Below are 26,751 nucleotides of genomic sequence, written 5' to 3' on the forward strand. Positions count from 1 at the left end.
GCCCGCCCGCCTGTCCCCTTCTCCTCCCTGGCAGGGCGGCCCCTCACTTACCCACATCCGGCGGGCGCTCAGGTCCATGGCAGAGGCTGGTTGGCGGAGCGGCTTTGCCCGGGACCACCAGCGGCTTCTCCTGGGCCGGCCGCAGCCGGAAGGCTGTCCAAAAGGTTGTCCGGAAGAGATCCGGTCTAATTAGCATATTACCTTTTTATTAGTATAGTAAGGTGACCAGATTTTAACATTGGTAAAGCGGGACACCATTGACGGGGCTGGGGGGGGGGGGTGTCTTTTTTTTTTTAAATATATTTTATTGATTTTTTACAGAGAGGAAGAGAGAGGGACAGAGAGTTAGAAACATCGATGAGAGAGAAACATTGATCAGCTGCCTCCTGCACACCCCCCACTGGGGATGTGCCCGCAACCAAGGTACATGCCCTTGACCGGAATCGAACCTGGGACCCTTGAGTCCGCAGGCCAACGCTCTATCCACTGAGCCAAACCAGTTTAGGCCTAGGCGGGGGTTTGATTAAAAATTTGGTCTATATTGTAATCGCTTTTGGTTTTTTTAATAAAAGGAAATTCACTTCTTAGATCATCGTTGAATTTGCATCCTCTTTTCTTACTCATTATGTTAAAAATCTAAAAAAAATAATTTAAAATTATATTATAAATTATTATATACATATTGCTTAAAAACACAGTAAGTAGGTACATAATTACATGAACATATTTTATTGTTAGTTTATAAATTAAATTAATTTGATTGTTATAAAGTAACTATATTTTAAAAATTATTTTAATCCTATATTTCTTTCTAAATAATAACAATACTAACTTGTATTATTTTTCCTCTGAATTTGCTGTAACGTAAGTCGTGTCACTTTCAAGGCCGGCGCTAGACTTTTTGCCGCCACTATAAAATATAAATAATACAAGTACTGTCTGCTAAATTCAAGAAAATTTATGTATTTATGAAATAAATAAATTACTTACCTAAATTATCTGAATAGCTGATTTGTAATGACATCACTTGTTTAACTAGCTTACTAGCACGCAGTACGATGTGTCTCGTCTGAGAGACAGTTACAAAATGTTTTTGTCATTGCCAATCCCAAAAAATGCCATTGTTCATTAAGTCCAAACGATGGTGGTCGAATTCCAACAACTGATCAACAATGCGAACTTTGATAAGCAGTTCTCGATAATCAGTTCTCAACAATTATTTGTTATTATTAAAGTTTAACATTATAAAATTAACAAAAATAATATAAAACTCATATCCTGGCTAAATAGCCACATGGCCGCCGAAAACTGTATATTCCCTTCCCGTTCTCCCGCCGTTCCCTAGTTTGTCGGGCATTCTTTCCAAAAATCGGGACTTTTTTAAAACGCCGCGGGACGCGGGACAAATTGTTAAAAATCGGGACTGTCCCGCCAAAAGCGGGACGTCTGGTCACCTTATAGTATAGATAACTTGTGATTATGTTCTAGGTAGAAATTTGGGAAGAAACATTTGTAGAGGATGGTTATCTTCCTAATAGCAAATAAAGGCAAAGCTGAACATGATTATTTCCATAATTCTTAACCCAATCTTAGCCAATTATTACAAAAATTCCATTAATTTAGTCTATGGAGAAGAGAGCCAGATTACAGACAGTGTTTAAACATATAGTTTAAATACTTTTCATATGCCCCAGGATAAAATATGTATTAATTTGCACTCGGATGTCGAGTGTGACTCGACACGGTTAGCATTAGAATAAAGGAATCAAGAAAAAAGCAAGCGAGTGCGAAGGGTTAACAGATAAAATGAGATGAGTTAGAAAGACTGCTTGCAATAATCCTACACCACCGTGAAGAGTAAAAGTTGAAACCCTGCCGGGCTGGTGTGGCTCAGTGGTTGATATTATACCCAGAAACCAAGAGGTGACTGGTTCGATTCCCGTCAGGGCACATGCCAGGGCTGTGGGCTTGATCCCTAGGATAGGGTGTGCAGGAGGCAGCCAATCAATGTTTCTCTCTCATCATTGATGTTTCTATCTCTCTCTCCCTTTCCCTTCCTCTCTAAAATCAATAAAAACATTAAAGAGAAATAAAAGTAGAAACCTCCTTTAACATACACTAGCTGCTTGGCTCGGCATTGACCATTTCTGAAATCCTTGTTTTGAGGAGTTGCTGTTGATTTGGTCTTTACTCAGGAGTAAGACTCTGAAAATTCACAGTGGAGTCAATGATTTCAACCATACAGGTTAGACCTGGGTTGTTACAAATAACGAATAAATACAGCTTGAAAGAATTTCTGGAGTGTTCGTTTTCCAACTACATGGCCCTACATGTTAAATCTGTAATCAGTGTTGGCTGTATTTCCCTCAATTTTTAGGAAACTGTTAAGTTTTCTTGGCTGCTTATTGCATGAAACTGATGTTCCTATCTTTCAGAGTATGGGTAAAACATTTTTTTTAACTTAGTTTTATAGCAAAATATGAAATCCTAACGTACTATAGAAACACCATTAAAACTATATTGTTTTGATCTCATCTCATGATTTACTATGTACCGCTCACACTCTGAGGAGCAATGCCATAGCCATTGTGCTTCACCAGAGGCCCGCCAGGCCCGGGCATAGATAGCAACCACAGCAGGAAGCATTTGCGGAGCGCTCACTGTGTGTTAGGGGCTTTTCATGGGCAGGTCACTTATCTGCATCTCGGATGTCTCTAAATTCTCGATTGTCTTTTCAAATTTAGAAAAAGAACTAACCTAGGTCTCACTCCACAAGTAGTTGTCACCCCATTTACATTCTACACAGATCCTTGGCCGGGGCCCATGCTCCTCCCAGTCCCTCTGACTTGGTCACTGCCTTGTTGGCTTTTGATCTCTCTCCCTGCATTCCCTTCCTACTCTTCCCCTCTCTTTTCTGCACAGTGTCCCTCACTAGAGAGCAATTGTCTTAACTCCTTCACAGCCCCAAAGCACCTCCCATTCAAGGCTGTGAACAAAACAGACTCTACAAAAGGTTTATGACTCTGAGGAGAGTGCTTTAAGCAAGGTTTTTAATTCTCAGTGGGTCTCCTGTAGTCTATTTAGAAATATGCTATAGATACTGAAAAACTGAAAGCCACTGCTCTATACCTTCACTCAGATGGGGAAAAATGGCACTTTTATGTGGAAGAAAAATAGGTCTGACCCACTAAGAGCTACTACCAGTATAAGTGAAGTGACTCCAATTCCTAACAGTATTTAATTTAATGATGGGAAGTCGTAAACCGTTTTGTGAACTGATGAATTCTAGTTACAGAATACATACTCAGACATGTGCACACACTCCTTCCATAGCCTAAGACAGTGGCTCCCATGATTTTCACTCGTCACTTGATAAGCCATCTCCCCTTTAATAATTTAGAGTGGGACCTAGATATGTTCATTAACAAAATATAGTCTGAAACCCAGGAAGGAGCATGAGTAGTTTCGCTTGAATTGTATAAAATGCAGAATCGGGAAAGCTAAACAAAATAAAACAAGTCATGTTTTCCTTTCTAGTAATCACCAACCGCATGGCTAAAGCACGTTGTGAGAACATTGCGGGGTTACCAACAGGTGAAAGCCATCAAGTGACAGTTAGTGGACTGAAACTGTCCAAGGTCCCTGCCACCTTGTGCACTCGGGAATCTGGCCCCACAGGAAGGAAGAGCAGCGGTAACACAAAGTGAGAATGGCTGGGGGCAGAGGTCTCAGCCTTGGCTGCTCTTAAACGTTGTGAAGCCCGAGGAGGTAGAAATCCTCAGGGCAGGACCCTGTCAGCAGCATTATGGAGTCCCCAGATGATGCAATCTGCTGGCAAGATTGAGTTTTCAGATTAGACTGAAAGTAACAATTAGAAAACATGGGAAGGGATCTCAGAAATTCTGAGAGAGATGCAAACAGTGATATCCTTTACGAATTAAGGTTACAGACATCACCAGGCTGGGGATAATGCATGTTCTGATTAGAGAAAATTAGGACAGAAATCTCTGGAATTAATTCCTTTTCTGTTTGTCTGGACTCTGAAGCACCTCATAGATTCTTATGCTTAGCTAAATGGAGCCATCACTTTTTGATAATGGCACGTATTCTTGTGAAGTACCTGACCTGAGAGGATCACAATCTTCTGAAATAAGTGAACTTGGAGATATAAGTATATTGTCCAGACCTAGACACCTAGATGAATTTTAGATACATTTAAATATCAAAAGTAAAAGAAAACACAAGTATTAGGGGAAAAAAGAGATTCTGATATTAGAATTAGTCCACAATAAGATGCTATCAATTTCTTAAAAGGTTTTATTTTTATTTATTTATTTATTTTTATTGGTTCCAGAGAGGAAGGGAGAGGGAGAAAGATAGAAACATCAATGATAAGACAGAATCATTGATCGGCTGCTTCCTGCACGCCCCCTACTGGGAATCGAGCCTGGAATTGAACCTGGAACCCTTCAGTCCGCAGGCCGACGCTCTATCCACTGAGCCAAACAAGCCAGGGCCAACCAAAAGGTTTTAAAAGAATTGAGGTGGCTAAAAGTTTGTAAGTTTTGAGGGTTTGAAATGTCTAAATCACGTTTGCATATAAAAGGAAAAATGAAGGGTGAAATTTAGATTTCTTTAATTAGGATAATTTTGAGTTTAGGAAGCCATAAAGCAAAACCGGGGCTTGTTTTAATCTCATCTCATGATTTAATTACAGATTATTGAAACTCCATCATTAGTAGAAATTGTATTCAAAATGGCATATTATCAGAAATAAAGAGTAATTTCCCCTCCTGGACTTCCGAAGCCAAACACGCCAGGTGATTGCACTTATCTCAGTTATTCAGCCCCAGGCACACCCGCCTGCCCCATGCCTGTGGAAGTATCCTTTGCAGAAAATCAGAGGTACAGCAACCCCCTTCACCCGCAGCTTCACTTCCTTTTACACTTCCGGTTACCTGTGGTCAACCACAGTCCAAAAATATTAAGTGGAAAATTCCAGAAGAAAACAATTCAATAAACAATTCATAAGTTTTAAATCGTGGACTGTTCTTAGTATTGCAGTGAAATCTGGCACCGTCCTGCCCGGGACTCGAACCATCCCTGCACCCAGCGTCTCTGCACCGTGGATGCTCTCTGCGGGTTAGTCACTTAGTGTCATCTCGGGTATCAAAGCAGCCGTCGTGGAATCGCAGTGCTTGTGTTCAAAGTACCCCCATTTTACTTAATAATGTCACATTCTCCTTTTATTACAGTATATTGTTATAGCTGTTCTATTTTACTGTTATTGTTGTTAATCCCTTACTGTGCCTAGTGTACAAATTAAACTTTATCATAGGTACGTATGTTGAGGAAAGAAACATGGGACATACAGGGTTCAGTATTATCTGTGGTTCTAGGTATCTACTGGGGGTCTGGGCACATGTCTCCCTTGGACAAGGGGAACTGTTATAATTCCTCCCGATCCACAGGTTAAAAGATTGGCAGTACTCATTACTATTAGCAGCAAGTTTATGTGCTTAAATCTTGCCAGGTTCAGCATAAACACTGACAATGATAAGTTGAGCTGATGAAAACCAATCAATACCATTTCCCACACTTCACTTCGGTAATGTTTCGCAGGATTACAGGAGATTAACTACAGAAGAATATGTCAGCAGTGAAAATTAGTGTTATCTGTGGGCCATGTTTATTGGTTATTTAATTCTTATAAGTCAAATTAGTTTGACTTAATGTGATTTTAAATTATATTAAAACCACCCAACCCAAAGCAAAATATTCATTAAGATGTAAAGCTCCAATATTCATGAGAAATGAACTTGAACTTAGATTTATCCTTTGTCGTAAGTTAACTGTATTGCCTACAGTTATAAGTTTGTATAATTTAAAATAGGAGAAAGGACATTCTTCATCTTAGGTGACCAAGGCTTCTGACTTAAGAAGTGTTCAGCTCCAGCATACCTTGTTTTAGAGAAAAGAGGCTGAAGGGGCCTGTGAAATATCTGGGCAAAAGCAAAAGCAAAAGCAAAAGCAAAAAGCCCTCCAAACAGCAATGGCGTACACACCGACACACGGGCACACACACACACAGCACACACACAACCAGCCTGGGAGACACGTTTTTGGGAGTTCTGGTGGAGTCAGGGTTCACCTACCCACGGCAGCATTTCTCAGAGAGAGAGAGAGTTCTGTGGGTGGACAAGCCCCTGAGAGCTCTCCCTGGAAAGGGCTCTGAGGACGAAGAAATTGGACAAGTGCTGCATCCGCCACCTCTCCTCGGAGTTCCCCTGCGTATTGGTCTATTAAAGCCACGGAGAACTTCTCCAGGAAAGACAAATGACTATTTCGGCTTCTCCAGTATTTTCCAACATGTTTGATTATGGGCTTCTTGCCCACTCCCATTAAATTGATTGACCTCGAATGGAATTTCTGTTTCTTGGAACACACTTTGGGAAATGCTGATCCTTGACGTGAAAAGCTGACAACGAAGGGAAGAAAGGATCTGCACAGAGCAAAAGGGAAGGGAATGCTGGGAACCTGAGAATCCAAATTCCGGCACGGTGTTTGGTGCCCACTGTACAGTGTCTGTGATGTCACCTTGAGTTGACATGAGGAACCATAGATTCCACTCTCCCCTCTGCAACCGGTAGACAATTCGCATCCCCATCTGAATCCCACTTTTCTCAATTGTAAAATCAGAGTTAAAGAAATGATCTTGATTGGCCGTTCTAGGCCCAATTATATGATTCTATCTCAGCTATCACAATGGGAGAAGATAGGATTTGCTTGACAAGAATTCTCTTTATAACTAACTTTTTTGGAATGCAAAATAAATGGTGTTTGAAGTAGAAATCCTATGATACAACCACATGTGGATAGGTGATTCTTAACGCTCATTAGTCTGGTCATTTTGATTGAAAACTCAGTCACAGGGTGCAGCCTGGAATACTCTTTAGTGTTAGTGCTTGCTCTCATTAAACACTTAAAAAAACAACAGCCCAGAAACGTTCAGCAGCTAGCTCTTTGATTAAAGCCAAGGGCCAACTTTAAAATTAGTTCTTTTAATTACTTGTCCTTCAGGTTGTACAATCTACATTATTCTTGGTTATTAATCACAGTTTGCACTTCAAAAAAAAATCAAGATGTGGTTGAAATAACTGACTTAATGAAGCTAATATAAAATATGAAGAAATACAAGAGGGCAAATTATCTTGCAAAAGTGTCTATACTTTGCAAATGTCATTGTTTTCCTTTAACAGACAATTAATTAGAGAGAGGAGGTATAATTGCTAGGGAAGCTCAATCATTGATCTGATGTCACCTATGAGCTGACAGTTTCCCCCATAACTTTCATTACCTGGGCTCTGTAATTAAATATGTTGGAGATTGAAGACTTAAAGTCACCTGCAAGTTGCATCCCAAATTATATGAAACAGGAAACTAGATCAGTCCCCAAATGAACTTAAGATGTATTTCCATATTGAATCAAACTACTTTTTCAGGATCCATTTGTAATAGTCACTTTCAGACACACATTTGATTAGGAAAGTAGAAGTCTTGATAATGGAAACGGATAGCATTACAGACTCCTCCCCACAGAGACCTTACCATCAGGCACCACTCCTGCCCTCATCATGTTGGATCTGGTCCACCTCGTGGTTCTCAACTGGGACTGTCCAGTAGATTCACCAGGAGAGGTTTTTATTTATTTATTTGTTGTTATTTTTAAATATATTTTTATTGATTTCAGAGAGGAAGGGAGAGGGAGAGAGAGATGATGAGAATCATTGGTTGGCTGCTTCCTGCATGCACCCTACTGGGGATTGAGACCACAACCTGGGCATGTGCCCTGACCGGGAATCAAACCGTGACCTCGTGGTTCATACGTTGATACTCAACCACTGATCCACATGGCCGAGCCAGGGGAGGTTTTTAAATTTTCCATTGCTCAGGTTGCACCTAAGACGAATCAAATCAGACTCTCTAGAGTGGAACCTAGGCATCAGTATCCTTATAAATTTTCCAGAAGATTCTAATATGCAGCAAAATGTGATAATCAGTGAAGCAGAATAGCCCAGTCAATAAATTTTCAAGTAAACTTGATGTATCGTTTGGTTTGAAATCGGCAGTGTGAAGCACACCTGCTTCTTTTCAACTCTTCTGTAGAAATCTCAACAGAAATGAACAGTCGAAGGTTCTTGTGGACATTGAACCAGACTGGGCCACTTGGAATCCCATCTGGATTTTTGAACAGAAACTGAGAGCTAATGTTTCTGTATGGTGGGAGGTGTGGGCTGTGGAATGGCTGAGTGTTCTGGCATGTGGACTGAGGAGCTGAGAAAGTTTCAGGGGAGAGGGGAGAGAGACAGAGAGAGAGAAATGGAAAGAAAGAGAAGAGAGAAGAGGTGGGCAAGATGAATCAGAGGTAATAATGTGTCTAGATCCCCAGGCAGACAGCTGTCATTTCTGCCTGCTTGGCACCCCTCTCCACTTTAACAGTGTCTTTTTCTCGGTCAGGGACCATACCACTCCCGTTCCATACAGGCTGGGGATAACAGACCAGTGAAGCCCACTAGCCTCTTGCTCCCTGAGCAGAGGCTCCAGGCAGAAAAAGGTGGTGCTGTCATTTTGGTGACTATCATCAGGAGAAAATGTTGGTTCCCGCTGCAGGATCCCCGGAGCTGCCCTGATTCCTGCACCTCCTGCATCTGATCACTCAACAAATCCTTGAATTCTGGGATCAAGGGTGTATGTTGCTTGCAATTCGGTTTCCTATAGTTTTCTTGTTCTAGCTCGAGTCCATTTGGAGGCTTTGTAGCATTCTGTTTTGGGGTTCATGAGACAGACTTGTATCCTTAAGATTTTTTTTTTAGCTTAGATGTTTTTTATATTTGTAACTACACATCTTAACTAGTACAGACTTGACTTCCCCATGTATGTGGATGTTTTGAGACTGACTAAAGCAGGAACAAGGCCTTCTAAGCCCCACTCCAGCCTTCAAGGTCATAACCAAGATAACCCAACTATTTTATCATTCTGCATGCTTTCTGAAGTCCCAGTGATGGATTTGCATTTTGTAAGTATAAAAATCTTGGAGAGAAATTCATAACAAAGCTATACTTTGTGAACAATAAGATTAAAAGCTTATCATACACAAACATGGTCCTACATAATGTATGATCCTTTGCATAGGAGCCCAAATCTACTCCTGAAGAAAGAAGCTCTTATTTCCTCTATCAAACAACATTAAATAAAATTACAGCACTGCCATCAAACCCAACTGTACGCCCGTACTTCTTCATCCCCAATGGTACTCTTCTCTATTAAAAAATCTTTATTAAATAACAACATGTGCCAGCTAATATAAGAAGTACTTCCTTGAGCTCAACATCAATATGCTTGGCACGCACTTCAAGGCCATCCCCTCAAACTCAGGAAGCACACAAGTTCTCCCTGCTGCATCGCAAGGTTACGGTGACATAACCTTGACGACCAAAGGAAGCCTCCCCGCTTTCTCTGGGCCCACGCACGGAAGTGGTGAGGCGTCTGGGGTGCTCAAACGGCTGACTTCTTGTAACATCTGGATCCGTGGAGCTAGGTTTGGATCATATTGTTAAAATTCAGAGGTAATTGGTAAAAAAAAAAAAAAAAAAAAAAAAAGCAGCAAAGCAAAGCACAGTGCTAAGCAGCTTAAGTGATTAACAATGTTGTGATCTCGGCAAACTCTGGATGAACTATAATGAAATGGAAATAGTGGGGCCAGTGCCAATAAAATGTGATCATAAAGTCTGACCAGTGCACATTTCCTTTTTTAAGCGTCTAAGAAAAGGTAAATATTACTTAGGAATATTCTGGTAAAGAAAGTGGGATACATAAAAAGGAGCAGTTTAAAAGGCAGTCTTCTGATCATCATATTTTATTTTTAATACAAATAGGTAATAAAATAAAAGGTACTCAGGTATCATTTAAAGAAGAATACATTTTCTATACACCCAGCCATCATTTACAGATTAACACTGCAAAGTATTTGAATTAATAACTCTTAATTTTTACATAAAATTATATGAAAAAAACAAAATTATACGTAAGATGAGAACCAAAAATAAGAACCAATTCAAAGCCCTAAAATCTTGCCTGTGTATTAATTCCTTCACAGTTCCAAAAAGGCACACACGTCTACAAAAAGGATGTAGTTATTCTTAACATCGAACATTATTTACAAAAGAAATTCACTTCTCTCAGTTACTTCTGATTCTGCGGGCCTGCCCGACACGCACACTGTGGTGTCCACAGAGTCAGAACTGCTGTCCTGCGTGGCCTGGGGGTGGCCACTCTTTGCCCCGGAAGGAGGGGTTACACCAACTCGTAGTATTTCCCAGTCTGGGGATCAAAGTAACAGTTCAGACATGGGTCATACAGAAGAGTCAGCACTTCCTCGTCCTCTTCCACACTCAGGTCTTCTTCACCTGCGGGAAGGGGAACCACAGACATGTTAGCTACTGGCCTCGCCCCAGATTCCTAAACTGCAACATCAGAAGGGTGAGGAAACAGGAATCGCCATCTCTCCCTGGGGACTTTCTTTCCGTGGGTAGATGTCGGTGCCGATGGAGGAGCGCTGCAGACGTGATGAGACGATGCAGTGCAAGGCAGGGAAGAGTCAGCAGTCACAGGCTCGCTTTGGTGGGAAGAAGGAAAACCGAGTGTGGAGAACTGGCAGGGAGGGGGGAGGAGTGGGCCAAAGGACTGAGGGTTATGTGAATCAGGGTTAGGGAAACCCGTAGGATTCAAAGCAGCCGTCATAGTTTTATGCTTCTTCCGGGGCCAGAGCTGTGCAAATGCAAAAGTGTGAATTGAATGACATAATAAAAAACTCAATCCCCATTCATACAGCCTAAAAAGACTACCAAATAAGCATGAATTACGATAAAATGTTTAGAACACACAATACAATATACAAGACAATGTATTATAGAATTATTCATCTGAAACATACTTTTATTAACTAGATTAAATTCAATAAAATTAAAAAATATTTAGAAACATAAATAGGATATATAAAGCACAGAAGGCATACGGAAACACAATGCCAGGTGACCTGTCATTTTATTAACACTGCAAAGTATTTGAATTAATAACTCTTAATTTTTAGTGGTGGGAAGTATGTGAACTTTGCTGGGAATAGTGAGCATGACGAGGTTTTTTGTTGTTGCTGTTGTGACAGCCATTTGGATGGTTTGCATGAAGAGAATTGCTACTGCCCAAGTTATTAGCAAGGTTTGCTTGATTTCCTACAAATGGCATGGAATGAGAAACCTGTTTTACTAGATGACTCCCGTGTACCTTTTCTGTGCCCAATGTGTGCTATGTACTTGGGTACCTGACACCATCATCAGCAAGTGCCTTCTGGGTACTTCTGAAAATCCACGTAGCAGAAATTCAGAGGCTGGGAGGCAAGATCTTCCTGAGCTGGAGAAAACCAGAGCAGGCTCAGGTAGGAAGGACGATTAAGACAATGCTCTTCTGTCTTCCTTGTCATAGGCTACTAAGAACCAAACTTTTGGGTCACGGGCTTACCAGGGGCAGTTTTGGAAGGTGGTGGGCATAGGCAGGGCTGGCATGCAATAGAGGCTCAATAAATACTGACTGTTCTTTGAAAGGGTGAATAAATGATTGTGAAACAAAGCCCGTGAGCTTAAGTGTCATTGCCCAGAGCCGTGGTCGGCAAACTGCGGCTCATGAGCCACATGCGGCTCTTTGGCCCCTTGAGTGTGGCTCTTCCACAAAATACCACGGCCTGGGCGAGTCTATTTTGAAGAAGTGGCGTTAGAAGAAGTTTAAGTTTAAAAAATTTGGCTCTCAAAAGAAATTTCAATCGTTGTACTGTTGATATTTGGCTCTGTTGACTAATAAGTTTGCCGACCACTGGCCCAGAGTCAGGGAAGGTGGTGATAACGGTGGGGCTTCATTTTACCGCCACCCCCAAAATCAGATCAAGCTGGTGCGTGGACCTTGTTGGGACAGTGACGGGGTGGACTTAAGCACCAGGAAGTGGAGCCAAGATGGTGAAGTGCGGGCCTGGAATGGCACCACAGCCATTCCTCTGCCCATCCTCCTGCTAACCACCCCAGACACTCAAGGTGGTTTTTCCCTGCACCAGGCTCCGAGCTAGGTGTTGGGGACTGGGGACGTGGTGATAGGAGAACCAGGCCGTCAGGAGTGTGAAGTGACCCGGGGGTGGGTGGGGGAACACAATCAGCAGACCCTCTAGGCCCTAGAGTCTAGGGCATGTAGTCTGGCAGTCCTTCAGGTGGAGTCTAACAGAGGAATGATTGCGTCTGCCCTCTCACTGACCTCTGGCAGGGCCCTCACTGGTGTAGAAAGCAACTTCTCATGCAGGAGCTCATTTGACCCTCACTGTCCTGTGAAATAGACAGGACTTTTCATGCCCAATTTACAGATGAGGAACCAGGGTCCGCCAAGTTAAATAGCTCATCTGGGGTCACGTGGTTGGTTAGAGGCAGATTCAGGGATGAACCTGGGTTTCCAGACTCTCAGGTATTCTTTCGACCATACTAGCTTGCTGTTTTATTAAGAAGGTGGTGTAACTCAACTCAATTGGGAGCTATTTTATTACAGGAATTTAAACATGAAAAAGAGTAAAATTGTGAAGGTGTCCTAAATTTAAAAAAATCAGGTTTGGAAACAAATTTGATTTGTCATATTTCAAACACCACTGACAAAGATGAGAGCGTCCATGTGGGAGGCAGAGGCGAACAGCTCAGTGAGCCCCAGGGAACGTGACTTACTTACTACACCCAGAAAAGACACAGCTCAATGGAGGTGACAGCGGCCTCTGGCTTCACGTATATAAGGTGGCAAATGAGCGAGAAAGGAAGGTTCTGTGTGGTTCCAGGAGAAAGCAATAGGGTGGCCAGGTGAAGGTTACAAGGGGATAGATTTTGGCTCAGCAGGAGGAAGGATTTTCTAAACATCTGAGCGACCAGGGAATGGAACGTGGACCCTGGGGCAGGTGAAGCAGGGGCTGGCAACCATTTGGGCGCGATTTCGTAGCTGAACCTTGCCTACGACAGGGGTCAGGCTCCAGTGATCCCTGAGGGGCCTCTGATGAGTGTCTGTGACTCTCGGCTGCAGCGGCTTATGTCCGAGAACTGCGACAGGCTTTAGCGAACAGCCACATCACAGTGGCAGCTGACCTGAGCGCCCTGCAGTTTCTTACTGAGAACAGGAGCGCGGAGAAGCAGGCTGCCTGTCCTTCACTTTCTGTTGTCACCTTAAGAGTGGTGCCCAGGGCGCTGCCTCCACCTGCTTCCGCTACGTAGCAGAGATTGGGAATGCTTTTCTAGTGGCTGTTTTATATCGAAAAGGACCCCCGTTAGGTCACTTCTGTACATCAAAGGAGAGTGTGCACTTGGTTTACTTTCACATATTCAACCCATCACCTCTTCCTTATTGGGGCGACTGCAGAGAACAGAACCAAGCCAGTTTATCAATAGGAACTACTGTGTGCCCGCGATGTGGCTGAGCAGTCCAGCTGTAGATGTGACACACACACAAAACAAAAGCAGCCACTACAGGTAGACAAGGAGCTGGACTGGGAGGCGCAACGGCAGAGAGGTGAAGAGCACCGTGGGGCTGCAGAAGCCACAAACCTGGGAGGGATGGGAGCCTGCTGCTTCGGGCCCAGATCACCTTAGGCTGCTTCGCTCATTCCACCTCACAAGCCCTTTGTTTGCTCATTTGTGAAACGGGGAGAACGGTGCCTCTCTCACAGGGCGCGGTGGCAGACCCTGGACACGGGGTGCCAGGCATCGCACAGTGCACTCAGTAGCTGTTCAATGAGGATCATTACCGCTACTATTAAGGATCATAACAATAAAATAAATCACGAACTAGAGGCTGTGACGTTTTTAGTAACACAAAACAGGGGCGCTGGTAAAGCTTCAAGGATGAGAAAAGGGCTCATGGACACAGGCAGTGTGACATGTAGCCAAGGGAGTGGGACAGACCTGGTCCAAATCCCATTTCTACCACTTCCCGGCTGTGGGACATTGGGAAAGTCACTACTCTGAGCCTCACATGTACCGTAAGGATAGTAACAGTGCCTGTGATAGTACACGTGAGAACTAAATAAGGTAACACTCATCACACTCAGTAAGCATTCAATAAATACTGTTATAGTCGTCACCATGGGAAACTTAAGATATTGGAGTTAGACACGAGTGGAATATGTTCATTAATACCTTATTCCCCACCCCAAACTTTATCTTTCTGATTTTTCAAAAGGAAAAAACAGTTGGTTTGAATGAAAAATGAAGACCACAACTAGAAAATCAAAACAGTTTTTACACCAACAATCACATATTTTTCAAAAAGTAAAACTAACTTTTCCGTCAGGTGTAATGCTAAAACCACGTATCGCGGATTATGAGTTAAACTAGCTCAGAGAGCTACATCGGACGGCTTTTCTTGTGTCATCAACACATCGGGGAGATTCTGACTTTGGGCACAAAAGAGTTACAGGCTGTTTAGTTATTTAGTGCATCTGTGCCTGCACTTTCCCCAAGGATAAAGTTTTAAGCTGATGCTATTTTACTTAGAAAACAATTCTTCTTATAACCAGTCAGGAGTTTTTCAAGATGTCAGTAAGGGTTGTAATGAGCCCTGGGTCTTATCGCCTGCTTGCCGGAGTGGGCCCAACCCTCAGGAGTGGCCCTGCTACGCAGCGCAGACAGACGGGAGCAGTAACTGCTGCAGAAACGCGCTCGTCCCGTACACATCTCTACAGAACGCGGACCTCATGCGTGATAACCATGGGAATACGGCAGGTTTTGTGGGGTTCAGTACTAAAGCCTTAAATGGATGAATTTTAAACTCTACCAACACTGGCATTCATACAAACATTGGGTGACCTTATGTATAATTTTACATTGAAATAAGTGCTTTAAACTTACATAAAGGGTTTTGTTTTCATTACAACTTAATTTTCAAAGCCTCCAACTTACATCATTTTGCCATTGTAATCCCTACGTAATGAAATTATAATATCATTAAGCAATTGTCACCATGATATCCAGCAATGGGAAACGTTTTGAAAGGTAATTATTATGCTTGGGTATGGGGTAATTTTCAATTATATTCTTGGATAGTGCAGAGTTTGTTTTTCCCCCAAATGTGAAATTGCTCTATTTAAAGACTGGCTGCAGAAACTCTAAAAGGACAAATTAACAAATAAAGCCATTCTCTCCTACCAGACTAAGAGCATCTGGTCAGGGATCCAAATTACATTTTTACACTTCTGCACACAATAAAGCCATTTCTAGTGAAATAAAATTGCCTTTCAGATAATAATCTATTTATAAACTTTCAGCTTCATCCACGTTGAAATTGGTTAACAGCAATAACTGGAGAAAGACCAATGGAGCCAGACGAACGCAGCATCATTACCCGGCCTCCCCTCAGAGGCCCTCCCCTCAGAGCTGAACGGGCGAGCAATCCCTCCAGGTCACCCTTTGAAAGTCAATTAATACAAGTGCTTAATTACCTATATTTAATGCGTTGTAACTGAAATAATAGAAAACCTATATGCACAAGCTAAGTCTTCAAGCTTAAAAATAAATGATGTGGCACCACTTTATCAGATTTAAAATCTCTGAATCAAGACACTGTACTTGATTTTCGATTTTCTGATGCTGCCATCTAGAATTAAAAAAAAAAGTTAATGCATTTTCTCTCCTATAGATCTTGAGAACAGATTGACTGTATTTTCATGTGCATACTAATACACTATTATTTAAACAATCCAATGGGGAGGGATCACCATAGGGAACAGTCAGCCTTAGGAGCAATAAAGATGACATTTTAGATAAGGTTCTCCCGAGAAGCAGGTGCTTGCAAACTCTCCCACCAGCCTATCTCACAGGAGGGCAAAATTAACTTGCACTAAAGCCTGAGGAAGTCCTCTGAGAACTGCTGAAGTTTGGTTTTCAGCAGATACGTACTCTCAACGGGGAAGATGAATGATCAACAATGGAATGAGAAGAGTGAAAAGATACTTCTTCTTTTAGAAAGCTATATTGTTTTTCGGAAGGCAAATAACATGCCATGATTACAGTTCAGGTTCCATTTGGGAAATAAGTGCATCGCCCCTTTTGTAAACACCGGTGGCAGTATTTTACTTGTAAAGTGCCATTTAAAGTGACACATTGAGGATTTAGATGATTAATTAGGAGTTAACTGCAATTTCATTCTTTCTGGGTAGTTTCCACTTGTAAATGCGCACAGTATATCAAATCATCATGTTGCGCACCTTGAACTTACACAATGTCATCTGTCCATTCTGTCTCCACAAAGCTGGAAAACTCCCACAAAACAATCGTGTGGCTTTCGACTCTGAATGCCTTTTTGTCTCACATGAAGGAAGGTCCCTGCCTGCCTATTGGGCTGGGAAGCCTCAGAGCCCATCACCTCTCAGGGGTCTGGTTTCAGGAGGTGCTGCACTGCAGCTGGTGGAAATGCACCTGGTCCCAGCAAGGGGCGCTGGACCACTTCCTGGGCCCCACCCTCTGGGCCCCTGTGAGGGGTAAGTGGTGGGGTGTGGTTCTGGAATACGGGAGAGCGCCTCAGACACCAGCAATGTGTTCACCTCTCTGCTGGAGGGTCCCCTCCAGTGCTGGGGGTGGGGGAAGGCATCTCTTTATCTTAATGATAGTGTTGATTCTCCCCCCCACTCCCAATCACTTCTATGCAGAGGAGACACCCTGGGGCCCTGCATAGCTGCACAGGAGAAAACATCTCCCTGCTCCAAGGTTAGTCAGGGAACAAAGGGCGATACTTACCTCACAGGGGAGGGGCAGGGATTCTGGATTCAAGAATGTCATAAATACTAATGAAGCATGTCACAAGCTGAGTTGAGGTGGGGGCTCTATGGATAAGGAGAATACTAAAGAAGATACTTTTTTTAAAAAACGCAGAAAGCTTCAAGAAAAAGAACTTCCTAAATGAAAAGAAATTGCAGTGGACATTTCAGCCGTCCAGTTCTCATTAACCCAAATGGGAATTCTGTGGTCCTGTCACAGCGCAGGGCTCAGGGTGTGGAGCGGCCTGGTCAGCGTCTTGCTCCACATTCAGTGGGTCGGTTGACCCAGGCTGTGACCTTAACCTCACCTGTAAGGTGGGGACACGACAGAGCCCTATAACGGGGAGTGCTGGGACTAGTGGTTGTGAGGAAATACACAGGAAAACTCCGCCCAGTGCCAGCACATGGTGGGTGCTTTATTAAGGCTGACTTCTATCATTACTTTTTAAAAATAAATATACTTTTATTGATTTCAGAGGGGGAGAGGGAAAGAGAGAAACATCAATGATGAGAGAGAATCATTGACTGATTGCCTCCTGTATGCCCCTTACTGGGGATCCAGCCTGCAACCCGGACATGTGCTCTTACCAGGGATCGAACTGTGACCTCCTGGTTCAAAGGTCGATGCTCAACCACTGAGCCATGCTGGCCGAGCTGTTATTACTATTAATCATCAGTACTGACTTTTCTGGGAGAAGGTCTCCTTTACATCTTAAATAAATCTTCAAGATATAAGGATGATCCAGAGTAGACCAAATCCTCCTCCTGTTTCCAGGGAAGAAGACTCACTGGTCCACTCAGTAAGTATTATGGGGTGTTTACTGTATCCTAGGTGCCACTGAGGGTGCACAGTTGTTTGACGAAACAGAATGCCTGGTGAGGTAACGAATACAGCGGATTTTAGGAGACTGCTCAGTGCTAGGTAAGTGTGAAATAATCATATGGCACAACATGGTACTCAACACCAGGTAAGTGTGAAGGTAGTCCTCCATCAGAGCCCAAGTGGGCGGCCAGATTCCCCTCTCTGCTGGCTGTGAGGAGCCATGAGATTTCTCTAAGTTCCTTACTAGAAATTTAGATACTACATCTATAAAATAAGCATCTGTTGCCTGTTTATGTCTCATGTGAAATTAATAAACATTCATAAAGGAATATCCTATATGGTTTTGCTAAGCAAAAGGTACAAAAGTGTTATTTTTATGAGACTGGCAACTCTAAGAGTTCTTCTGAATGCCTTTCTTGGTCAAGATCTGTGTCAACTGCAAGAGAGGCTGCAAGCCTGAAGACAGAGGTCATTTTTATTCTACTTTGGAGTTGGTAAGTGTGAATAATTTAAGGGTCACATCTGTAAAGAAACAAATGTCAAATACAAATTGACAACTATATTTCAAGCAAAGTCTGTTCACTTTCAAAAGGACAGTTTGGTAGTTTTCTTGAGTGAGTTCTGAAATCTTACCTTCCCATTGTTACATTTCAGAGGAGCGTCAGGAAGACATTTTTAGTAAGTGTCAGGGCTCCGTGCCCATGGCAACTGATATTCGCAAGCACACGGTGGCCCAGGAGGCGCTGGGAAGAGCCGTCCACTCCTCCATCCGAATGGCCCGAGCGCAGGCTGCTCCGGCTGGCTGGCCGGCTCGGCTGGAAGCCGGGCTGTTCACCTTAAGGTGGCTTTTATACATTGAGACATTCTGGTCCAGAGAGACTGTGGCTTGACAAAAATACAGTAGGGACTCAAAGGCCAGGTAAGGGGTGCCCTCACTGTTGTGGAGCCTGGGGCAAGTTTTCCAGAGTTCTGTCTTGGTCATGCCAACTTCCCCTGCTGTTAAATGCAGTTATGCCTCCCGCTGCACAGGTGCATCTCAGCCTCTTCATCTCTGATTCCTTCCTTGCTCTAAGTCCCAGTGTCCATGTGTATGGGCCAATAATAGTATGCACCTACACCTCATAGGCTATCCTGTGGATTAAAGTGCACACGGGGGCCTGAGTCACAGGCAGATGAAATAAACCTTAGTTATTAGTGTTGTTGCCCTAGAAGTCAGAAGATGGGAGACCCCTGTTCCCTGTGAACCAGCCTTCGGAAAGACTTCACTTCCCAGTGCAATGGTTCTGCTGAAAGGCACTGATGTGGAGGAAGCCTGGGTCCTAATCCTCGCTTGTGTTCTAACATTTGACCTTAGGCAAGGTCAAATTGAGGGAATGGGCTACATCAGTGTTTTGTTTTGTTTTTTAAATATATTTTTTTAATTGATTTCAGAGAGGAAGGGAGAGGGAGAGACAGAAACATCAATGATGAGAGAGAATCACTGACTGGCTGCCTTCTGCACATCCCCTACTGGGGATTGAGCCCACAACCCGGGCATGTGCCCTAGACTGGAATCAAACCTGGGACCCTACAGTCCGCTGGCTGACGCTCTATCCACTGAGCCAAATGGGCTAGGGATACATCAGTGTTTTTAACTGGTTCATCAGAGCCCCAGGGCAGGTTTCTGAGACCCTAACTTCCCCTTTAGCCAAAGCAGTTCTGCTTTTATCTCATATATTGGGATTCCACATGAAATTTCATTTGAAAGAAAGGTTTTTCACTGCTTATAAATAAAGTTTAAGAGCCGTTACATAATGTTGCCTATAACTGCTTTAATGGCTCTAAATTTAATGCTCTCATTGTTGAATTTTAGAAATATACCTAATATACTGAAAAATTAGAATTAGGGAGAAAATGGAAAGTCAGATTTCAATGAATTAGCCTACTTGGTTTTTCAAGGCTATGATAAGAAATGACCAGTTGAACATTCTCTCCCTCTTTCCCTCCCTTTGTCCCTTCCTGTATTCCTTTTAGTGAAAATTCAGAATATCTGATATACACCAGAAACAGCATAGGGTACTCGGACCGAGGAGTGAGCAAAACTGACAAAGTCTCTGCTCTTGAAAATTCAGAGGCTACTTAGGGAAAAAAGACAACAAACAGTAAACAAGTTACAAACTGTAAAAAGGCTGTGAAGAAAGTGAACACAGCGAAGTGAGAGCGACGGATTGCCGCAGATAAGACGGTCCAGAAAGGCCCTTGGGAAGGTGGGCTGCCGGCAAACAGCAGGCCTGGCGATCCAAGCCCAGTGGTCTTGTCCTCCATGCACCCCCTCAGCCCCGTGGCCGTGCCCTAGAAATGGTCAGCAGTCACCTCACCCCTCTGCCACTCCCATGGAGGCAGTGTGGCCTCCTGTCATTTCTGACAAGCCTGGGGAGGGGGGAGGCAGGTCCAGGGCTGAAACAGGTGACCAGAAGTCTGTTGTTTTTTTCCTTAAAGAACTAAGCTACTGAGCCCTTGAGATATTTTAATTTGCTTTTCCTATTGATTAGGAATTCTCAATAGAAGAACAATCTTTCACTTCCTGGTTTTGTGCATATTTTACAGTAAGTAGTCTATTTACTTGGTTCAAAACTAAGAAAAAAAAAAGAATAAAAACAGTGATTGGGCTCTGGGACAAAGCTGCTTGGATTCACATCCCAGCTCCACTAATGACTGTGACCTGGGGCAGGTTATTGGTGTCCTTAGCTGTGAAAAACAACTACACACACACACACACACACACACACACACACACACACACACACAGTACCTTCCTCATGGTGTTGCTGTGAGGGCTAAATGTAACAACTTAGCACGTGTCTGGCACATAGTAAGTGCTAAATTAATGGTGTCATGGAACAGAAACGCAGAAAGCGTCCCAGGCTGCCCACAGCTGTGCCTCCTTTCTTCTTCTGATGATGTAAACTGGAGAACTGACCCCATTATTTTTCCTTGACAAGCACATTCTTTATAAGAGCAGATAAAAATACTATCTCGATATATTGGTAAGTATGAACTGTTCTATGTTGTTTAAAAATAAGCCAATAGCATGTAAAGATAAACCAAATAAGAGACACTGGTTTTTTGATGGTTTTAATTAGCTACAAACCACCCGAGCATATCAGGAAAGGAGAAAGGGACCGCTGACCAAAATCTAGGGTGACAGGCAGAAGGGGTGGCAGATCTGGTTAACTTTAACCAGAACATTTTTATAATCCTCTGAGTTTAATTTGTTCATTTGTCCTCGATGAAAGTTCTGTTTACTTTTAACGTAATTGAGCTCCTGCTGTCAAAACCTCCCTTTGCAACGGGGACTTGACAACATCCTTTCACCTGCTTCTCATAACACACCTTGTGGGTGCCTTTGCTCAAGGACCGTGGTCTCTGTTCCTGTGTCTTATTTAGGACACTTAACATAACACATTATTTGTTCCCTCACAGCAAGGTCTCCGCTGACAGCCAAGATTCTAGTTTTCTGTCATAAGTAATTATAAATGTACGCCTCTAAAAAGATTCCCAATTTGAGGGGCATAATCTATTTCAGATAGTAAATCACAGAGACATCTCTATCCCTGGGGCGACCCAAATGTACAACTCAGATGTATGAGCTTTCACTCCGAATTATCCATGTCTGAAGAAAAATGGATGTTCCACTTTCTCCCTGGGACAACTAAGAACCCCACTCTCCCCTCCCCCAAACTGGCGTCTTTGTTGGAGCAATTTATATTGGTTAAAATTTTTTTTAACCTGATACAGAGCTTCAGTCGTCAAAATCCAACTCAGAAAACCATCTCAGGGAGTCCTGCTCTGAGGCTGTCACTCCAGTTACGAACTTGAGATCCCCCGAGCCCCCCACCTCACGCCCTCTGTTTCCACCCAACGTGCTTTTGTGTTCCTCCTCTCTACACTGCTGACAACCATGTTCCCTACTCACAGCCAGAAACTAATGGTTCATCTTTACAGCTCTCTCCAACAAAGGGTACCCCAGGCAAATTTTCATTCCTGCTTCCTTCCAATTTCTCCATTACTAACGCTACTTATCTTGGCTCTGTGCCAACATTTGCTTTATGTCAATATAATTGGCAATTTTTTTTAAATTAAAAAAAAACAACCCCAAAATAACCTCCAAACCCCACTGTATCTTAACAACAAAAAGCATGAATCTCAGTGATACTGGAATGAGTCTGCTTCACAATAATAGGATGTGGCAGACTGTTCTAAGTGCTCATGTGCAGTCTACCTCATTGGATCTTCGTGAAAAACTTTCAGGTGGGCACTATCTGTTATTAGTCTGACTTTACAACTGCAGTAACCAAAATCGTGAAGGTCACAGCAGGAATTGGTAGAGCTGGAATTCAAATGAAGGTCAGTTTGACACCAAAGTCATGCTCTTCCTCCTTAAACCATATTTTGTCCTGGAGTAACCTTTAGAAGAACAAGGACAATTTCTCTCTTTGTTCTTTTTAGTTGTAAAGAACCCATCATTGTATGAAACGAGGCACAGGTAACTGCTTTTGGGCGTGGGAGTCTAGGCGTTCAGGATTTAATAAAAAAAGTGGCATCTCAAAGTGACCAGTTTTCTCTATTTATAGTTAATTATTTTTATTTTTTTATGCATAGCACTTTTCATATTCCCACCTTGAGCAGTCAAACTCCCAGAAGAATCCTGATGCTGCTCTGCTGGCTGCCGACTGGGAGGAACGATGGGTGGGCTCAGCATGTTTAACCAGTCCCTAAAAAGAAACAAAGAGCCAATGAACACCATGCCTGTAATTCCATATGCAGTTTTTACCTTTCCCTGGATCTTCCTCGTTTATATTTCAGAAAGACAAGATGTTCAAAAGTTAATATTTATTTTATAAACTGGTTAATGTAGAGTCAATCACTTAACTAACTACAGAGCTCCTTGACTTACCATGGAGTTACCTCCTGATAAACCATCATAAGGTAAAAATACTGTAAATTGAAAATGCATTTGATACACCTAACCTACCGAATATCATAGCTTAGCCCAGCCTACCTTAAACATGCTCAGAACACTTACATTAGCCTACACTAGGGCAAAATCACCTACCACAAAGCCTGTTTTACAGTAAGGTGTTGAGTATCTCAGGTAATTTATTATGCTATTGCTTTCATATCACTGTAAAGCCAGAAAATTAAGTCGAACCATCATGAATTAGGTATTGTCTGCAGTTGTTCAATAAATACATCAACTACATAAAGAGGGCATTCTTCTCAAAAGTTTGTTATTAAACTGTAGCACAGTTTCTCTCACATAAGAACATTATTTCAATAACTCAGAAAAAATGCAGCAGAGACAAAGCTCCTTATAACCTCAGGGTAAGAAAGCCTGACAAAGACACATGTCACATGCCACGAATGACAACACTCTACCTGGTGACTCAAAACAGAAGTTAGTCTTGGAGTGATCGTGCACCAGCCACAGTGGTGGGAGTCAGTCTGCATTAATTCGGGGCTCTACAGCAGCAGGGGGTGAAGGAAGGGAGAGTGAGGGAGCCGGGCCCTTGAGTGACTCACTACTTCAGTTCTCCCATTAGGCCTGGGGACAAAACCACTCCGGAGCACCTCCTACATCCCCTCTCCCTCTGCCTCCAATCTCCTTTCCCAATGGCTTGATTTTCCTTCTTCCGCCATTCTTTTCCAGTCCCCTGCTCCCTCTAGTAGACACTAGAGGGTGTGATGCGAGGGGTGACATGCAGAAGATGTGAGTCCCTGTGCACTCTACTTCACCCCTTCTTAGCTCGAAACTTGCTCTTGTGCTTCTTTAGAGAAGGGAGCAAGCAGGGGAATGTGAAGGATTTTACATGAATTCTATTTCTTGCATTGATATAGTACCCTGTGGTTTACCTTATTCTTCTCAACAGAAGCATGTCATCCTGACTAAACAATTTTTTTCCTGTACTTCCTTTAGCCTTTATCTATAATGGGAGATAGTCCCAACCATAACTAAGAGTAGTGGTTCTCCAGGCCAATCCTGGCTTCACCTTTCCTAATGTAAGAACTTGGCCAGATCACTTAACATCGTAAGCCTCATCTATAAAAAGGAGATAATAATACCTCAGCGTTTTGTTGTTAGGATTGAATAAAAAAATGGATGAGAAACATTTGGCATGGCTCTGGGTACAAAGTTGCACTCTATAAATTTCAGCTATTATCACCACCATCTTCATTATCAAGGAAGATCATAGTGTGACTTTATCTACAATGATAAACCAAGGTAAGAATTGGATTCTGTTGACATTAAACCAATAAAGGATGGTAGAATGATTACAAGTCTATATAGTAGAGATTTTCCTTGCAAGCTATTTACGCTTTTTGTATAAAAAGTACCTTAATGTAAAAATTATCCATTTCCTATTTGGAATATTTTAAGATACTTTAAGTAACTGCACACCTCAGCTATTACTAGATTATGGCTAGTGAAATAAGCAAGGTGAGTATGCTGTGTAATTGAATTTCATAGTAACACATTAAGGACATAAAAAAGGATTTGTCATAGACTTCCAAGCTAACGGGGCATTTTCTGATAAGCACTTTTTATTTACTAGTAGTCCATTTAATTATAGTAGACCAAAAATTCCTACATTATAGACAATTACAAGGTCGCACACAAATTATCAGCCCAGTGATCTCATTACTCAGTAAGAATGATGGAGAGCAAGGATGGATGAACAGGAGAAAAATAATGCTGTCCTATGATGATACCCCCAGAGAAAAATTAGAAACTCCACCCAATGGCAGCAGAAGCACCTACTCATGGTCCATGGACATGGGAAAAAATGTCGGTGGGGTTGTTGTGTGACTGTTATGAAAAGCAAGGCATTCACTCCTTAGGCTAAATATTTGATTAATGTTTTTCCTTCTTAGCAGTAGCCATGAAAAGTATAGAGATCTTTAAAAAATATTTTCAAAATTATCAAAAAGTTGTAAGAGTACAAAGAATTCCTTAGTCCTTCACTCAGGTCTCCCCACTAAACATCACACTTGCTTGTGATCTATCTGTCTATCTACCTAGTTATCACCTACCACTACTTCTTTGTCTAGATGGGTTGGTACAGGATGGCCCTTGGGCAAAGCCTGTCTAGCCCACGGCCTGGTCTGTCCAATCTGAAAACCAAGAATGGCTTCTACAGCTTTACATTTTATTTTATATTAATTCTTCATTGTTGAAAGATTACATATGTCTCCTTTCCCCCGCATTGACCTCTCCCAGCCTGCTTCTGCCTCCCAGCACAGGCCCTCACCCCCTGTTGTGTCCACTGGTTATGCTTATATGCATGCATACAAGTCTTTTGGTTGATCTCTAACCCCGCTTCCCTCTCCTGCCTTCCCTCTGAGGTTTGATGGTCTGTTCTGTGCTTCTATGTCTCTGGATCTATTTTTGTTCGTTATGTTGTTCAGACGTTTTTATATTTTTAAATGGTTGAAAAATTTTAAAATAATAATGTTTCATGACACATGATAATTACATAAAATTAAAATGTCAGTGCCCATAAATAAACTTTTATTGGAATGCAAAAATGTTCACTTGCTTATGTATCATCTGCTTCTGTGCTACAGGGACAGAGGGAAGTATTCACGATGGTCCCTGACCTGTCACATGGCTCATGCTGATTTCTCCAATTCTAATACAACCACAGGTCTGTCTCATCTCTCCTCCTTCCATATTTGTAACTCCCCTCTGCTGTGGAGACCTGGCTCCCATTATTTGCACTATTTTTACTATTTTCTGAACTACAGAACACGCCAAAAGTCACTGCAGAATTGCTAAGCAAACAAAACAAACTACCAACAGAAAACCTCTAACCTACTCTCTAGGGTTCTCTGTTTATGGTTCTTCTTATTCTTTAGTCAAAATACTAGGTCCTAATTTACTTGGGCTAGTTATTCCCCCTGTCCCCCTTCAGTGTGGTTACACAGATGGTCCTTGATTTACGATGGGTTGATTTACAATTTTGACTTTACAATGGTGTGAAAGCAATAAGCATTCAGTAGAAACTGCACTCTGAATTTTGATCTTTTCTTGGGCTAGTAACATGCGGTATTATTTTCTCTTGTGATGCTGGGCAGTGGCAGTGAGCCGCAGCTCCCAGTCAGCCATGTGATCACAATTCATACTCTACGGTGTGTTCATATGTTAGATGATTTTGCCCAACTGTAGGCTATCATAAGTGTTTTGGGCACGTTTAAGGTAGGCTGGCTATGATGTTGGGTAGGTTAGGTGTATGAAATGCATTTTTGACTTAGGATCTTTTCAACTTCAGATATAACCCCATCATAAGTCGAGGAACATCTGCATTATTCATTTGAAATATAGCGTCATCAGCTTTTGTTTGTATCACATTTTAGGGTTTTTTCTCATCCTTAATGATTTTTATTACTTGTGTTGTTGTTGAGAATGTTACACATTAACAGTTCAAAAGTCAAAACTACACAGAAAGGCATATTCAGGTAAGACTTACATTTCACCCATCCTTCCAGTCTGTTCCCACCCCTCATCACTTCCATGCCATGGAAATCAATTACATTAGTTCTGGAATTTCCTTTCTATTTTTCTTTTTGCAAAAAATAAGCGATACATGTCTATTTTTTATTCATTATCCTTCCTAAATAAAAGGTGGCATACTATAATTAATTTTTTGCATTTTTATAACTTAAAACATATCCTGAAAATCACTTACATTAGTTCATAACTTCCTCATTCTTATGGCTGCATAGTACTACACTGTGTGGGTGTGCTATCGCTTATGTCACCACTCTCCTATGTTTGGGCATGTTTTCAATATTTTACATTATTGCAAATTAACTGAAAGAATATTGCAATTAATGCTGCAACAAATAACCATGGGCATATCTATTTTTGTATATACACCAAGTGGCCAGATTATTATTATCTCTGAATGCATAATAATCTGGCCACTCAGTGTATATCCTATATAATAAAAGGCTAATATGTAAATTGTCCCCTCGACCAGGAGTTTGACCAGCAGGCAGGCCGGCCAACCGC

The 26,751-nt window shown here is 42.2% G+C and overlaps 1 protein-coding gene across 4 annotated transcripts in view; it reads right to left on the minus strand.

Moving 5' to 3' along the window:
* Positions 1 to 9,976: 9,976 nt before the first annotated feature.
* CFAP20DC (CFAP20 domain containing) overlaps positions 9,977 to 26,751 on the minus strand; it is a 223,321-nt gene continuing 206,546 nt past the window's right edge. For all 4 annotated transcript variants that reach the window (XM_079794556.1, XM_079794558.1, XM_079794555.1 and 1 more), the window contains 2 exons: positions 22,359 to 22,453; positions 9,977 to 10,466 (listed from right to left, as the gene is read on the minus strand). In XM_079794556.1, coding sequence (XP_079650682.1) covers positions 10,354 to 10,466; positions 22,359 to 22,453 — 208 coding nt within the window. In that variant the 3' untranslated portion in view covers positions 9,977 to 10,353. The remainder of the gene's footprint in view (positions 10,467 to 22,358; positions 22,454 to 26,751) is intronic.

The sequence above is a fragment of the Cnephaeus nilssonii genome (genome assembly GCF_951640355.1).
Source record: "Cnephaeus nilssonii genome assembly, chromosome: 17".
Lineage (NCBI taxonomy): Eukaryota > Metazoa > Chordata > Mammalia > Chiroptera > Vespertilionidae > Cnephaeus > Cnephaeus nilssonii.